The sequence below is a fragment of the Dromaius novaehollandiae genome, chromosome 12 (assembly GCF_036370855.1).
Source record: "Dromaius novaehollandiae isolate bDroNov1 chromosome 12, bDroNov1.hap1, whole genome shotgun sequence".
NCBI classification, from domain to species: Eukaryota; Metazoa; Chordata; class Aves; order Casuariiformes; family Dromaiidae; genus Dromaius; species Dromaius novaehollandiae.
The window spans coordinates 10,583,685-10,600,218 of NC_088109.1; the positions used below are offsets into that span (position 1 = coordinate 10,583,685).

General features: G+C 39.6%; 1 protein-coding gene across 2 annotated transcripts in view; it reads left to right on the forward strand.

Moving 5' to 3' along the window:
- Nucleotides 1–16,534, forward strand: part of CACNA2D3 (calcium voltage-gated channel auxiliary subunit alpha2delta 3) — a 478,082-nt gene that overhangs the window by 128,288 nt on the left and 333,260 nt on the right. For both annotated transcript variants that reach the window (XM_026096289.2, XM_064518911.1), the window contains exon 4: nucleotides 13,887–13,946. In XM_026096289.2, the coding sequence (XP_025952074.1) occupies nucleotides 13,887–13,946 (60 nt within the window). The remainder of the gene's footprint in view (nucleotides 1–13,886; nucleotides 13,947–16,534) is intronic.

A 16,534-nucleotide genomic window follows, 5' to 3' on the forward strand; every position in this document is an offset into this window, starting at 1 on the left:
TTGTATGCGCTGCGTGCGCGTAGTAGGGAGAGTTGCGGACGCGGGTCCGTCTTGTTTGGTGCCGCACGGAGGCCTGAGTCAGCCCTGGTGCCTGTTGCCGCTGGGCACCGCGCTGGGATCAAACCTTGCTCCTCTCACGCTGCTGGCGGCAACCCAGCCGTGATGCAGCGATGGCGGGTGTGCGCCGCGTGCACAACGCTGGATGTTTAAGACCTGATCAAGGAAGATCAAAAGTTGGAAAAATCCCCCGTGCTCAGATAGCGTCGTATTGGAGCCTCCTCGCAGAGAGCGAGCTGCCAACAAGCGGACTGTCCGCTCTCTGCGGGAGCGGCGAGCGGGCTCCACGGAGAGGGCAGGGAGCAGGGATCCTTCTGCGTGGTCTGGGGACTATCTGGGTAGTCTGGACAGCTTGGATAGCAACACCTGTTAAAGACCTAATGTTGCTGAGTTAAGAGTAAAGAGGACTAAGAATTTTTAGGAGAACTTACCAATATAATACTTAGAATTCAGTAATACGGCAGACAAGTAAAATGCTCGTGAACAGGCTGAAGATAAAGAATGGTAGAAGAAACGGTGTAAACTACTGGCAAACTGATGGAGCTGTAATTTACTTTATAAATATGTGTATTTGTATATACACACACTCTACAAATAGGTGGTATATAAGCATTTATATATAACATATGTTGCAGTGTATATGTAGAAGGAGTTTCTGAACTTCTTAAAAATCTATTTTGATGGCCCAGGAAGCTTTGAATTACCAAACAAAATCAGATTTCAAGTGTTAGGAAGTTAGAGGCAGAAAACGAAATGAAAAATATTGTTAGAGGGTTATATAGAAGGAACCCTGAAAATGGTACTCACCTTCGTTAGAACTTCACATTAGTATTGCATAATCTCACAGAGGCTAAAGAAGAGAATGAAGCAGACACTTGTGATATATTAAAATGAACTTCAGAAAAAATCGTAATATTTAGAAAAAAATTATATTTGGAATGACTCTTTTGGGATTTATTCAGTTGCTACACTTTTGTGCGCCTGTTGGTGTCATGCAAAATCTGTCCCTCAAAACATGAAATTTTACTGTGCAATGGACCAAACGTACCGAGTTTGTACACGCGCTACGTGACTGCAGCTGGTAGTGGTGCAGGTGTAGAGGGAATCTCCAGGGCCGAGTTATCTCATGGGATGCACAGTGTTCATCAGCTGTTTTTCAGGTGGTCAAGAAAATGAATATCATTATGTTCTTCGTCTGTTTGTACCTTTGAATTTAGAAAAAAGTCAGGTACATACTGTTTATTTAACAGTACTTTGAAAAGGGGTGTTGAAATGAAGTCTCAGATTTTAGCCTTTTTCATAAATAGGAAATGATTTTATGGGAAGGCTGAGTGCCCCGAGGGTTGAAAACGCTGTTGAGTAGAAGTAAGCCAGAGGGAAAATTTAGACGTTTCTTTAGAGTCTGATATCTTACTGTTTTTGTCAACAGCAGTAATGAAGTCCAAGATGGGTGTTTACCTGAGGCAGCTCCTCGCATCGGTTGTGGGGAAACCGCGGGGCGGGTGAGGCAGGCGGTAGCTGCGCCGCAGCAGCGCGGCCCCTGCAGTGCCTTGTCCTTCTACCTGAGGAGCGGAAACGGCGCGTGGCTTAGGAGGTGGCACGCGTGCCTGGCCAGAGCCAAGGGCTTGGAGAGACTTAGGAGGATTATAGAAACAGAAATAACGTACCATACTGCAGCAGATCAAGGCATTAAATCAAATTCACTGTACTTTGTGGAAGCTCTCCAGAGACCTCGGGAGAGACTGTGAGCCGCGCTGGGCGTTAAGGAAGCCTCGTTTCACAAAGTCTCCAAAACCCGTGTCAGGCTTGGGTGGGAAAAAGCTGGTACCTCATTTTGCAGAGCTGTTTTGTCTCTCTGAAGGGTGAGGCAAAGCTGAACTTTTATCCGTTGTTTGAAGCTTTGCGGAGTGGAAAGAAAGTAGCCGTGTTTAAATAGATGTTATTTGTTCATACTCAAGCAATGAGAAGATAGAGGTTGCCAGCATACAACTTGCAGACAGATTTTTGACAAGGCACTCAACTCCAGAAGTCTCTGCGTAAGACTTTTTTTCCCTCTTGCATGCAGGAATAAGATCCTGTAAACAAGATAAACTTTGGCTATTTGGCATGTGCTTTTCTGAATATAAAAAGGAAGCATCTCTCGTAGAAATCCTTTTTGAAAGAGTTTCTTTGTTTATTGGCAGTAGATACCAGATCAGGAGCCTGCGTTACTGACCTATGTTGTATCAGGTTCATCTATTAAAATCAATAAAAATGACTGCCTCTTCGGACAGGTTCTGCTGGGTGGATAGACTGAGTATTTTTATCACAATACTCTCTCTTACTTTTTTTTTTTTTTATTTACTGCACTGGTACGTGTAGTGAGACTTGGGTACTACTTGTAAAGTATGTTGAACATGAAGAAGGACTATCATGCTATACTGAATCTTATTCCCGGGGCTTTTCAGTGAATTGTAATTCCAGGTAGTCTACTAATAATTACAGTAGTCCACTGTGAAATTTTCACAGGCGAGAAGTCATTGCTTTGTCTTATTTTTTTATTCTAAAGTATATAAGTTGCATAATATCTTGATATAATTAATATATAGTAGTATAATATAAATTATATATTAATGTTTAATTTATAACAACAATAATATATAATTAAGTTATATAATATTAGTTTATCTTTTTTGGACTATGTCATGTACCAGATATAGATAAAATCCAGTTGGTGAGAACTCATTCTGAACCATTTTAGTGTTACATAAAAATGTTCTTTATCGTTTAATCTGGTGTTTATTTTTCCTAAGGGTCTATGAAATAGCCTAATTACTGAGGATGTTTGACTCATCATTGTATCCAGATGTTATAAAAATAATAATTACAATGTTTGGTACAGAAATATAGCTAAAATGAATGGGAAAAACTATAAAACATATTTCATTCATTCTTCATTTCAGTAATATTCCATATTTTTCATGACAAATTGCAGATCACTGTTATTATGGAATGAATTGTATCTGGTAAAAGGGCATGAAAGACTATTTAGAAGCCAAATCTAATAAATAAGTCTTTGAGAGACCGATTGCTCCACAGATTTAATAGGCAATGCATGAGAAATTTCACAGTCTAAAAACACTACACAAATCCTCTAGGTCATCTATCATAAACCCCTTCCATTGGCATCAGTGGGGTTACTTGGAGTTAACATCCAGGGCTGGCCCTGGATGCTCTGTTTGCTTAGAGTAGCCTCACGCTGTCACCGCACGGACACTGAGCTTGAGGAAGTGGCACGCGTTCTCCTCCCTCGCTTGGGCAGTGTCATCGCCACCGCCGGCAATGGGTTTGGCGGAGCGTGCAAAGCCGAGGTGTTCCCAGAGGCTTCGGTCTGCACAGGGTCAGCATTTAAGGGAGCAGTCCATGTGTTTCAGAAGGAGAGGTTTAACTTGTATTTTTTCCCTCCTCCTTTTCGTGTCTCATTTTTGTGATTCCTCTACATTAGCATGTCAATCTCAGATTGGAAAAACAGAGAAGGTAAGGAGCACCAGCAGTTACAAGTCTTTAGGGCTTCATGGTTTGTTAGGAAAAAGTGCGCTCTGCACATGTTTTGCAGGATCTGGGTTGCTTGGGAGTTGAAACCGCTTGTAGCAATGTTAATGATGCTAGTGCTTTTTGCCCTCCTCAGGAGTTTGAAGGTTGGATGCGAGTTGCTGATTAAGTTGTCCATATGGCTGAAGAGCCAGTGGTGATGGGCGAGAGAGTTATTCAGCCAACGGGGGGGGGGGGGGGGGGAGCCTTGCCAGCACGATGGGAAGGTTCATTATTGTCCCATAATCCAAAATAAGCAGAAAACTTGTAATTTATTCACCATCTTTGCAAACATGAAGTATTTGTTTTTATCGACTTGGTTACAGTCTTTGGTTGTCACTTTTTGAACCTGCGTGTGTTGGTTAGCTCTGTGAAGACAGATATTGCTCCCTGATTGCATTTAGAAATACTTTGAGAGTCGAGAGGAAAATTATTAAGAAAAATGAGAATGTTCTATGAAATGAGCTCCCTAGGTCACAAGAAAATCTAGAGGTGTGCCAAGCTTAATGAAAGTGAGGTGCTGTATTGCATATTTTATTTTCTTTTTGAAACAGAACCAAGTACGATAATTAAATGCTGAGCATTTCAGATGATAAAAACTAATTAAGAGGTGAAAGTACAGCAATCTGTCAGATACTAAGAGAACAAAAGTTACAAGATTTTTCTTAATAAAACAAAGCCCCCACTGGATTTGAACTCATTACCTTTACAAAGTAAAGCAGATACATTATTGTCTACGCAGCGCAGCCTTTGCTTGTGGGTTTGGGAATTTGCAAATGTTCCTTTAGTTACAAGGACAATTTAATACTGTTCTCAAGAAAGAGGAAGAAATATTGATTATTATTACAAAAAGACTTTTTTAAAAAATTAAGCGTATAGATAGGATAGAGACAGTATGTATATTTAGGCTTCTAGGCTTCTAAATCTGTATATAGGCATGGTTTTGAAAATTGATGCCCCTACATCATTCTGTGACTTCAGCGTGAATTCGCAGCATGCCGCAAGATATTTCTAGGTGCTTGGAACCTCTGTCTAGTTACCAAGTGTGGATGTAAGATCCTGGGATTAAGAAGCTAGATATATTTGTGACCAGAGTGTTTCAATATAGCCTTTTTCTTTTTTTCTTACCAGGGCTTCCAGAGTATACAAAATTATTAAGACTAAATTATCATTTGGTCTGAAATTTGTTTTTGCAGTTAATATCAGTGTCTTCAACAGTAATCAAGTCTTCAAAATGACTAAGTATGGTCTTTGGTCTGTGAGTCAATAACTTTTTTTTTTTTTAAGAAACCAAAAAAAAAAGGGATTTCATCTCTGTGGTTCAGCTGTTTCCAAGAAAGAGACTAGAGAAAAATGCATTTTTTCACTCTCTTTTTCAAATAATTCTGATGTTCTTTTCACTAAGAATCTGTAGCACTCCTGTGCTTGGGAACTGAGTCTTGAAATTGGCAGGAGTGTGGCCTGACACAGGTTTTTCTCTGAAAATCTGTTCCAGCTGGATCAAGTTGTTATCATTTGGAAAATCTGCACAGAGGCATATGGCCATTAGAAACGTATCAGAGCAAAACTCTCTGTAAGTAAAATCTTCAAAGATTCTTTGCACTGTGATTTTCAGTACATGGTTGAACAAGACTCTCCTGCAATGCACCATTAGTCTGTTATGGCTCGAGCCAGCAGCAGGCAGTGGAGCTGAAAACAAAGTCCTTTAGTCCTGAGGTACTGTCAGTGCTCCCAGGCATCTCCTAGGCCCAGGAGGCTTAAGGAAAGATGTTTTTTTGTCTGATTCCTCTTTGTATTTGGGTGAGGGAACTGGAAAACAGAAGGTCAGCAGCTAAGGGAGTCTGTAGATGGGTTTAAGGAAGGCTGATGATTGGGACAAGGGGGATGGAGAATAACGAGGTGGTCGAAGGCAGAGACAGAGAGGGAACTGGGTGGTTGGAGAAGCATTGGGACAGATCAGTATGAATGGTACAAGATATTCTGAGTGGGGGGAATGAGGCTATAGAAGGAATGGGGGAAACTGGGAATAGGTTGGCAAGGGACTGAGGTATTGGTAGGGGCCTGGAGATGACTGGACATGAAGAATGTGCTTGGCAGTGTGGAAGCCAGGGCTGATGTGAAGAAGCAGTGAGAAGAATTGATAGGTGCTAGAGAAGAGCCTGTGAATAAGGTGAAAAACCCTAATACAGGAGTTCAGGACAGGCAATATGAGGATGATGAGTTTAGGATACGGAGAGAAGGGTAGGAAAGGAGTAGGAGTAGGCCTAGGCTGTGGTGAGGTAGGGTGGAAACAGGATTGAAACATGGTAGGGTTTGAAGGCAGAAAGGGGTGCATTTTAGCATTGAAGCGAGCAGAAGAATCTGTGCCTGCATAACCTGAAATGTGGCACTGAATTTCAGAGTCTTGAGTGAATGCTTGCAAAATCCATTGACAGTACATATAAAAAAATGAATACCTACTGGCATCACTTACTCTGTTAGATTATGTGGTAATTTTAAGTGTTACAACCGAACAAACCTTTGCAGTCCTCGCTAAGTCATATGAAAAAAATGATACATATCATATCAATAAAGATAGTAAAATCTAGTAAAGATAGAAAGATAGGAAGTAAAGATAGTAAAAAATTTAATTCTGGCATTTCCTAGCTTTTGCAAGTTTGACTCTGCATCTGTAATAGTGTTTGAAGCTTATGACGCACCGTTTTCATGCAGTTACAGAAATATAAGATCGCTAATGCTGAATTGCTGAAGTGCTCAGAACACTTACAAAAGGTGGGATGTTTGCTACAGCATCCTCACTCTATCCCGGCTGTGAACTGACACCAGGTATTGAAGAGACAGCCTGCCCCAACCACTTTCTCCATGAAGTACTACTTTTTTCAGTTACTGAAGAAAGTACTGAAGTACTGCTTTCACACTGTTACTGTGCTCTTCTCAATATCTGCTTAGGACATTTTTACCACCTATTCCATTTGTAATATGAAGATGGGAAGCTTTTAGTAGAAAACTCCATTTGAGGTTTGTGGGGGTTTTTTTTAGTTTAGTCATTACCAGCAACTGAAATCCTGGCCCCGTGGAAAGTCAGGAAGAACAGTCCAATTGACTTCACTGGAGACAGAGTAATCCCTATTGTTTTCATGGCTTGGTTTGATTTGAAAGCAAAGACAAGGCTCGGTGTCTTGTGATTGAGTGCTGAGCTGGGCAATGGAAATAAGTTCCTGCAAACTCAGGAGCTGACCTTTATTTTCAGTAATAAATCTTATTTTTTGTTGTGTCATAATATCTGGCTAGAAACAGGAAGAAGGACTGTGTATCACACTTGATTATGTTGAACTGGACGACAAATTGCAAGTTGAATTTGAATTAACCTGGGGGTTGAGCCTTAGTGCAGAGGTGAGGAAAGGAGCTGAGGGAGAGAACAAAGAAGAGATGATTCAGTTCACTTGGTGCTTCTCAATGTCAACGGAGGCAGAAACACCACGACACAGTGACTAGTCCCAGGACTGCTGGCAGGACAGCGATACCCCCGAACTCCTTTCCCCTATTCTGTGAGCATGGGAGTATTTCCACTTTTTCCTTAGCTCATTTGTGTTGCACATATGGTGTGGGATTCATCTCACTTAACTTCAGTCACATAAACATCTGATCTAAAGTACATCCCAGTATCTTATGTCTTATGTTAGAATGAGATGAGCTGCTATTTGGAGTTTCTGTCTCTACATATAGAGGAAGTTTAGTTAACTAACATAGAGAAATGATTAACCTTAAATAGTTAAGGTTAGGTGAGATGATTCCTACCGGTTTTGCGTGTTATTCACATGTAAACAGTTATCTCAAACCTTCCTTCAGCAATACCTGCTAAACGTCCAGCAATGCTTCTGAAAGCTGTTGGAGCAGCAGACAAACTGTTTTGACTCAGACATGTTGCGAGTCCTCACAGCTCTCATATGTGGAAAGACTCTCCAAGCAGGAGCAAAGGCTGCACGCGCATGCTAGCTTCCTTTGGTTTTGGAAGGTGTTTTACAAAGTGACATTATAAATAGATCCTTGTAGTTGTGCGGAAGAGAGCAGCACACTAGTCGTGAATTATTAATGGCAAACGAAACCAACATCCGCAGTTCTCTACTACACTTCATGATGCTGTATTTCAAGCAAAATTCAAAAGAGATGTAAAGGTATTTCCGGAGAATTACTTAACCTTGGGCAAATACCTGCATGGTGTGAACTGCTGAAGAACTTTCTCCTTGCCCAGAGGCAGGAGAGGTGGCTGAAGGAGCTGGTCATTGCTGTGTCACTGTCATGCTCTCGAAAGCCGTGGAGGAGGCGTTGCTTCCCCAGGCAGACAAGTTGCATTTAAATATCCCTGAAGTGACTTTATGATGTGTCTGTGGTTAAACTGAGTCCTTGATAGCTGAGACTTACGGAACTGAAAGAATAGAATAAAACCGTATTTAGCACATTGTTTCTCTCTGCTCTGTGCAAGGTGTAACACAGTGGCAGCAGATTTGGCAATTATGTATTTTGTATCTGTTATTTTGGCTTTGCACAGCCTCGAACACAGCAGAACACAGTATAAGACAAACGTCTGCAGTCTTCCTTCCATGCCGCAGCAATCTCCAGGCACCACGAGCTCTATGTAGTACAGACCTAGTTAGGTTAGAAATGCATCTAGTTACACCAAGATCATCTTAGCTGCTTTTATGCAACACACACGTTTCCTGTACTTTATCCTAACTAATCCATTTACAGTTTCATTTCTGTATGTCCAAATTTTTAGTAAGTTGAACTGTTTATATTGCTTCAAAAAACCAGCTAACACTCTAAGAGTGGTGAACCTGAAAAACTGCCAGTCTTGAATGAATGCAGGGGGATAATTGAAGTTATCCACAAGAATTGCATGTTCTAGGCTTCTAATTTGTTCTTGTTTTTTATTTGTAGTTTTAGGGGACTGTGCTTTGATGCATCACTTAGTGTGGCTGAGCATTGTCTAGTTAGCTGTTGTAGTGGTGTGTGAGTCTTACAGCCATCTTCTGTATAGCATTAGCTGCAAGATTGTAATCTGTCTTAAGCCACAAGCAGTAGGATCTCCAATATCAAGATAACAGGAGTTAAATAATTTGCAGTTTATCTTAGGCGCAGCAGTGACAATTTTAGTGATGGAGCTTCTAGAAAATACCTCGTAACTGAGGAGTACTGAGAGTGGGAAAGCAAAATAAGCTGCTAGGCTTTCTGAAAAGAGGAAACGATTTGCTTTCACCCTCCTCCCTCTCCCCTTCTCCTTCTCCCCCCTAAAAAAGCAAAATTGCAAGGCTGTCATCATTGGCCTGTGTGTTTCTGATGGTTGCAAATATTCCTTCAAGGTCAGCATCAGTCTCCGATATCCAAAGCTGCTCCTCTGTTGGTTACAGCAGGCATGTGCAGAGCTATTTGCAATAAAAAAGTGAGACCGAGAGGCCTGTTTGCACATTGGTGCATTCATTGCCGTGTTATATGATACTGTTTTCAAGCATAGAAAATAATAGGGATACTGATGAGCAACATCCAATATTCTCTGTTGGCTTTCTTCCCTTCTCCACTAAATGAGCTGTGAAACGAGCACAGCCCAGCGCTCTGATGGGCCTGAGCAGGGCTTGCAGCACAGGTACCACCTAGGCCAGAATGTTACCTAAGCTCACTTCATGCTCATAAATCTTCTGTTTTCCTGGGACAACCCAGCCTTTCCAAAAGTTTGCAAAGCATCTGCAGCCTTACAGGTTTCCTGGAAAGGAAATCCCTTTTTCACTTCTGAAATGAACCCCAAAATGGGGAAATCATAGGAAGGTACCTGGGTAACATGTTTTGGGTTTTTTTTTTTTTTTTTTTTAGTTCAGTAAACTACTGCTGAATGCTCCCACATGCACAGCGTAGGCTTTTCATGAAGGAGTCAGTGGAGAAAATTGCTCTGATGACTGAAACACAAGTTTTGGTTTCTCTCCTAAGACTGTACTCAGCTGCTGAACTATATATTAACTAGCTATCTGGCCACACTTTAGCAAATCTTTTTGGTATGTTCACAGCTCAGTTACTGCACATTTTGACTGGAAATTAGATGTTCAAATCAATAATAGAGGTTATTAAAATCGCACTGAGTATGTCACCTGAGAAAGGGTAACTATTGGTAGTTTCAAGCACTTTCTACATGCAGAGCCTTACTGATTTCTGTTTGGTAATATAACAGAAAACTTGTTACAAAATGTAACATTTTACATAATGTAATATTTCACAAGGTTGTTCATCTCACATATAAAAGTCTGGGAGACAGGCTTTTAAAGTTACGCAAGTTGTGTTTTGATGACGGCTTTGGTCTTCTGAGGTCTGACATTTCTCTCACCTCCTGGGCGCTTGCCCTGGTTTTATCCATGCTGCACTGTAAGATACTGGACAAGCCAGTTGCTCTTTCTCTCAATTGCACATGTTGGGAACATGAGGAGGATCAACCAGGAACTTCAGTTGAACTGTGCCGTAGAACATGAAAATTGTTTTTTATCTACAGATTATATGCTGTCCTTGACTTGTGTATGCATACAGATGCAAACACCTTTCCACATGTATGGTTAGATATGCTCTTAAAATGTACGCCCTTAAATGGTGCATCTCCAACAATAGCTCATTCAGAGTTTGTAATTCATTCTGTGCAAAAGCATATAGATAACTCACAATTCCCTTCAGAACAACCAGGGCTTGGTAAGCAGTCGTTGCTACAGCAGTGATTTTACAGCATGTTTACTCTAATGAAAATATATTGGCATTTGTATAAAGAGTGTCATTATAAACTATTAAGTTAAAATCGCTAATCATGCTAAGTGTTAAGCAATCATTGCTAGATAACTGTTCAGTCATTAAAATATTTTTAAAACTTTTTTTGGCCTTAATATAAAAATGTTGCAGCATTACATATGGTTTTTATATTTTTGCCTCTAGAGTTTTCAGGAATTTCTTCCATCATGCTTTATCCCTTTGGGGACTTTCATAAAAAAAATAACTCATTTGTATACAATTTATTCATTCTGATATCATCTGTGTAGATCCACTAATATGTCATTTTGTGCATTTAATCTTATTACTAGCTTACCTTTTCCATAGTTATTCCAGTTTTCTCACGGTCTACTTCATCCTGGTGCTGAGATATTTAAAGCAAACGTTTTGGTTAGGGAGTATTACATAAAAATGCACCGTATGGTTGTGTTGTCTACCTTCAGTGTACCAAAATTTAAGTTCTTATTGGTGTGGTGGTGTTGAAGCACGTAACATGAATGTATATTTGTGTCTGCCTGTCCAAGGAAAAATATATAGGTAGATCACTTATTTGTGGTGCCACCTCCTGTGGAGAATGTCGCATTGGAAGTGTGTTGGAGTGGGACATAGCTTTTTTTTGAAAGAACAGAGATGATAACTGAAATCTTAAATAGGGAATAAATCAGTAAGTTATTAATCAGTACTTTCCATTTCTGTGGTGTCCTCCTTACCAGATTGTGTCTACTGTTACCCATCTTATGCTTCTCTAGCTATTTCTTGTACATGGGGATAAATCTTAGTTTAAATGTATTTCACTGAGGAGAAAATGTAATTGAAACACGTTGAGATCAATACAAGCTATATAGGAAGCTATGAATTATTTTTCTAGCCCACTAGGTACTAAGATGGAGGCACTGGTATCTTGTGAAATACTAGAATAATTTTCTTCTGGTGAGTAAATATTTCATCATGGAAAGAAAAACACACTTAATGTTTCTTTTTCCTCTCTATTCATTTTTGTATGAAGAAGTTTTTTGACCCTTCTTTGGTTTTGTTGACTCACTTTTTAATTAAAAATACTCATCACAGTAATGGTCTTTTGTGTTACATGTGCACAGAGTAGTAATGCAACCGTGCTTTTGATATAAAGGAGCACACACCTGCAGAAACGCATCCTTTCCATAGTTAAATGAGAGCTGGATTTGTAAAAATGATTTCAGCAGGTCACTAGCATGCTGAAGATGGGCTTCTGGGATCACTCAATGGTTTTTTAAGAATCTGTTACAGTTGCTGTGAGGCTTGCCTCTCAGGATAGTTAGTTTGGGGTACTTCTCTTTTTAAATTACAAATGCAAAACATTTATGGTCAAATTAACGTTTCATAACCTTTCAAACTGCAAGATCTTTTTGCTACTTTTTTTTTAACTACTACTTTTAGAATATAAGCATATCTCAAGCAAATAAATGCATTGAAGTTTATTGTTTAGTTGGCGCAGTTCCCTAGAATTTCAGTGTTTCATTTGAAATATCTTTCTCGTGGCTTTTCCTCTTTTGGAAGGTAGATGGCTTACCCTCACGTAGCCTGTTGTGATTTGTGGCTCAGGATTACTTGCTGTGTCCTTTTGCCTGCACGTGTATGCGCGGGAAGCTGAGCCAGCTCATTTTTCAGGGCTCTGCTCGAACTGGAACTGCTCCAGTTCAGTTCCAGTTTAGGTGAAAAGGGTTTGGAGAGACCAGCTGGGTTCTACTGGGGCAGGGTTTTCATGGTGGAAAAGTGCGGGGCTCTGTGCGGATGGACATCATCTGCTCTCTCGCTCTCCTGGACCAGCCGAGGCATCAGCAGTGCTTCCAGCTTTCCTCCCGCTCCCAGGCTCCGGCAGCCGGGACTGATGGGCTGGGGAAAAGCCGCGGCTCTGCCGTACGGGCAAGGTGTGACACGGCTTCCCCGCGGGGTCTGCAGGGCAGGCTGACACGGAAGCGCTGTGCGGGGTGGAGGGTTTAGCGAGGGCTCGTGCTCGCACGTTGGTGGGTCACACCAGGAGGTAGGGACCTGGAAGAAAAGGCCATGATGTGCTGCCGCTGTGCAGGCCTCAGTGAACATACTAAAGAACAGGGCTCGGCTGAAAAACCAGATTTTTGTTGAACCATTTATTCTGAACTGGCAACCAGAAATATTTGGAAAAAAATATAAAAGAAAAAAAATATAATGGTTCAATTTCCATTATAGTTCAAACTGAAGAGCAATCAATATGAATTCCAGTTCCAATTTGGTTCATCCAAAGATGTGTAACACACATGCATGCACGTCTAAAAAGGGGAGCAAAATTGTGCCAGGCTGCCCAGCTCTGAGTGTCGTTAATGAGAGCTTGTGGTTAACACTTCGGGGTACAAAACACTTGAAAGTAAGTATGGGCACCCTGGTATCTGGTATATGAAAGAGCATTGAAAGTAATAGATCTGAGCACTCTGTGATGGATCATGCTTTGATTACTTTTTGTTTGTACATACATAAACATTCAGTGAGATTAAATAAAAATCAGAAAGAGTTACTTTCATAGTTAAAATATTCAGAACTATAAAGAACCGTAGAACAAGAAGGATGTCGTGTCTTCTCACGGGCGAATGGCTGCGCCGAACCCCTGCAGGAATTACACCTTTCAAGTGCCCTACGGAAGCAGTGACTGTGCTGTGTGTATTTTGGGTTTTTTTTGTTGTTCTTTTTCTCCTAGATAGTAGTAAGGAAGGCTACTACAGAGAATTCTGAATATTATCGCTAAGAGGAAAAAATACTGCAACCGTTCATCTCCTCCTTAGCTGTTGGGGAGATCTGATATCATTCAGTAGATATTACTTCTGTTGCAGCAGAAAGATCATGTTGTGATTAGTTACCATGTAAAGGCAGTATATACAACACTTCAGATGTGCTCAGTAAATGAATCTCATCTGTATTTTTCTAATCTTTTATATCTGACTGTTATGTAGAAGTTCCTTTTTATTTCCATTGCCTGCAATCAAGAATTAGTAAATTATTAGGAAATACCTCTCATGTTAATTTGAAGAAAGATTTGAAAAGGGCCCCTGCATCCAAAATAATGTCCTGAATGTTGAACAACTTTACTTGGTTTTGTTTCTTTTAAAAGTCACTATCACTATGGAAGCTGCAGGGTGCTGAGCACTCCTGAAAAAATGACCTTCATTTTTTTTTCTTTATTAATTAGTGATTGAGCTCTTCTGATAATTTTATACCAATCATTGCTGCTGAAGGTTTTAAAAAAATCTGGTGTTAATTTTTTTTTTTAAGTTTGGCTTATTTATTTATGTTTAATTTTTTTGTTTTTTAATAAAGTATCATAGCAGATAGCATGGGGTGACAACGAATTACGCAATTCTCAAACAATACCTTTTTGTTATCATACTGGAAGAAACACTTGGATTTAAAGATGTTATCTATAATTCTAATGAATGCACTTATTTTCTTTTTTTCAGCGTCTTGTTGAAGCTGCAGAAGATGCTTACTTGAAACATGAATTTGATGCTGACTTGCAGGTAATTAGTAAATATTTTCTTAAATATTTATCATTAGAGTGTACTGTAAAAGTTTATACAATAGCTAGCTTGAACTGCTACAGAAAGCCAAGCACGTGAGTAATAGAAGGATGCTGATTACAGAAAATGGAATTAATGAAGCCTGGCTCGGTATTTTGACAGGTTATGCATTGAGTGCGTGTGCGTTGGGAGACCTAGTAGGTGGATTTTACTCTTTGAGAGATTTCATTTAAATTCCCTGCATGTCTGCTTAGGTCAAGATTTTTAAACACAGTAATTAGCAGCATGTTTCATCATTGCAGTGTCCTGGCAAGGAACTGTTCTACAGAGAGTTGAATTTGCAGATGGGGTGGGAACCCACAGGGCTCCCGATGACCTGGCTTTGCACAAATGGTTTGCGTCTGGATCTGCGACTAGAGCAGACACCATTTTTTCCCCTTACCTAAAGCCCTTAGAGCCGTACCGCTATTGTCTCAAAATGTTGCTTCTAGGAATAACACGGGAGGGTGAAGCACTGTGGCAACACACAGTGAAAAATGTTTAAGAGAAAAACCATTGAGAAAATAAGACATAGTTAAAAAAAAAAAAATCTAACAATAGAAAGTTTAAATGAGTAAGTATCTTTGTGCCTTTAATGAGTTCCTAAATCCTTGGTTTCTTGAATGCTATTTTAGGTGGAGTTTTATTTACTTTGACTCTAGCTATCCAAATCTAATTTTAAAACTTTCTGTGAATATCAGTCATCTGTCTGCTTAAATTTTGAACTTAAACATTATGGAAAACAGAGACTTCTGCTTCTGGTGACTACTTCTAATACATGTATTGAAGAAATACACAGAATTGTAAGTTCTGTTTACAGAATTTACCATGGTTACTTCCAGTAATCAAAAAAACATTTTCTTTTAATGAAAAGATGGTGCAAATAACTGATTTCTTTGCAGAAAGAGAAAAACCTGAGTGAAATTTTCAGAGCTAAGGATGATAAAATGGATTTAGATGGCTGTGATGTCGAGATCAGTGCATATTGGAGTAAGGATAAAATGAGAGCATTGAAAATGATTATTCATATTATTGTTGTATTCAGTGAGTGCTGGCTTCTGTATTCAAACGCCTTAGAGCTCTATTGCATCCCAGCGTTTTAGAGGTGTGCTGAGTTTCATTTTCTGAACTTTGTACCTTGAAGAAATAGGGGCTCTTGTCTGAATAAATCAGAAAGACGCTTATAGAAGATTTTTAAAGGTCCGGAGTAAGTGCTTCTTCACTGCAGGATAGTTCTCACTTTGACAAAGTCCTTCATTTGCTGAAGCTTTGAAGATATTAACACTTTCAGGAAGCCAGTTAAAAGCCGTTTGTGTCAGCAGCATTAACAGGACAATCAAATCTTTGTGTAGAGCTCTGTTGTTTATTACTGTCACGGTCCATTAAAGCTAATCAATTGCTAATCTTGGTTTGAGCGACCCCTTTGCAACCCTTGCTGGGTGATTGTTGTTCTTTATCAAAAATCTCATCATACCATCTGCTCAATATAAAATAATGGCCAGAATGATTTGATAGTGTGCATGGAAGTGGAGGGGGACAGAAGGCTTATACAATATACAGTCGATATAATTCTGCTATCGAGGAAGAATTTGTAGAGTTTCTTTTGCCTTGGCGTAGGTGGAGAAGACAGGATGAAATGCTTTGAATTAATGGTATGTGATACAGCACCATTCTGCGCTCTTTGTGCTCAGATATTCTGGAAATAGGAAGCAGATAAAGAAACTGCTTTTGTGCTTTTTATTGGTCCAAAATCACCTCTGATGTCTGGAGGAGAGTATAGATAATATTGTGGCAATACATAAAAATGATATAAGGGAGAAATAAAATTATATTTATATTTTTATTGACTGTGAAAGAACACTGACTTAAAGAAAATAATAACTGCAAGAGTTCATCTGTTAGACTGTTAGTATTCTCTTCAGTAATGCTGAAATTATATCATTCAGTTAGGTCAGACTTGGTCCCTTATGGGTATTTTTCTCAGTAACATTTTTGTTTTTATCCTTAGTTATTCTATAGGCATTCTAATCAATACACTGTAATGCTGCTTAATGATGTCAGCAGTCAAGTATCTGTCCTTGGCAATGAGTCTATTGGCACCACCACCAAATACCTTGTGGTTAGAAACATAAGTAAAACTGCCTGTGAATTGAAACAAATAAATCAAAATAGTTGATATGATGTTTAACTCATCAGCATTATATATTGCAAGCTTGAGTAATGGCCAAACTCAGAACTGGAGAGATCTGCCGTTAAAGCTTTAACCTGCAGTATTTGGGCTTGGCCTTTGTTTCTCTCAGGGATTTGAACCAAGAGCTGCAGTCATTGCAAGCTGTGGGGAAATGACCTTCTAAATATCACTTAAATTTGAACCTTTAAGCCAATCCTGGATGTACATGGTTTCAAAGTTATTCTGTATAGGATGATATTAAGGACTGTTTTCAAATTGTTCTTAAGTGGAGCAAGTATGTTTATTCATGCCTAATAGTGTATTTAGGGATATTAGATATATTAACATTCCTATTACTATGGCAAGTTGCCTTGTCACA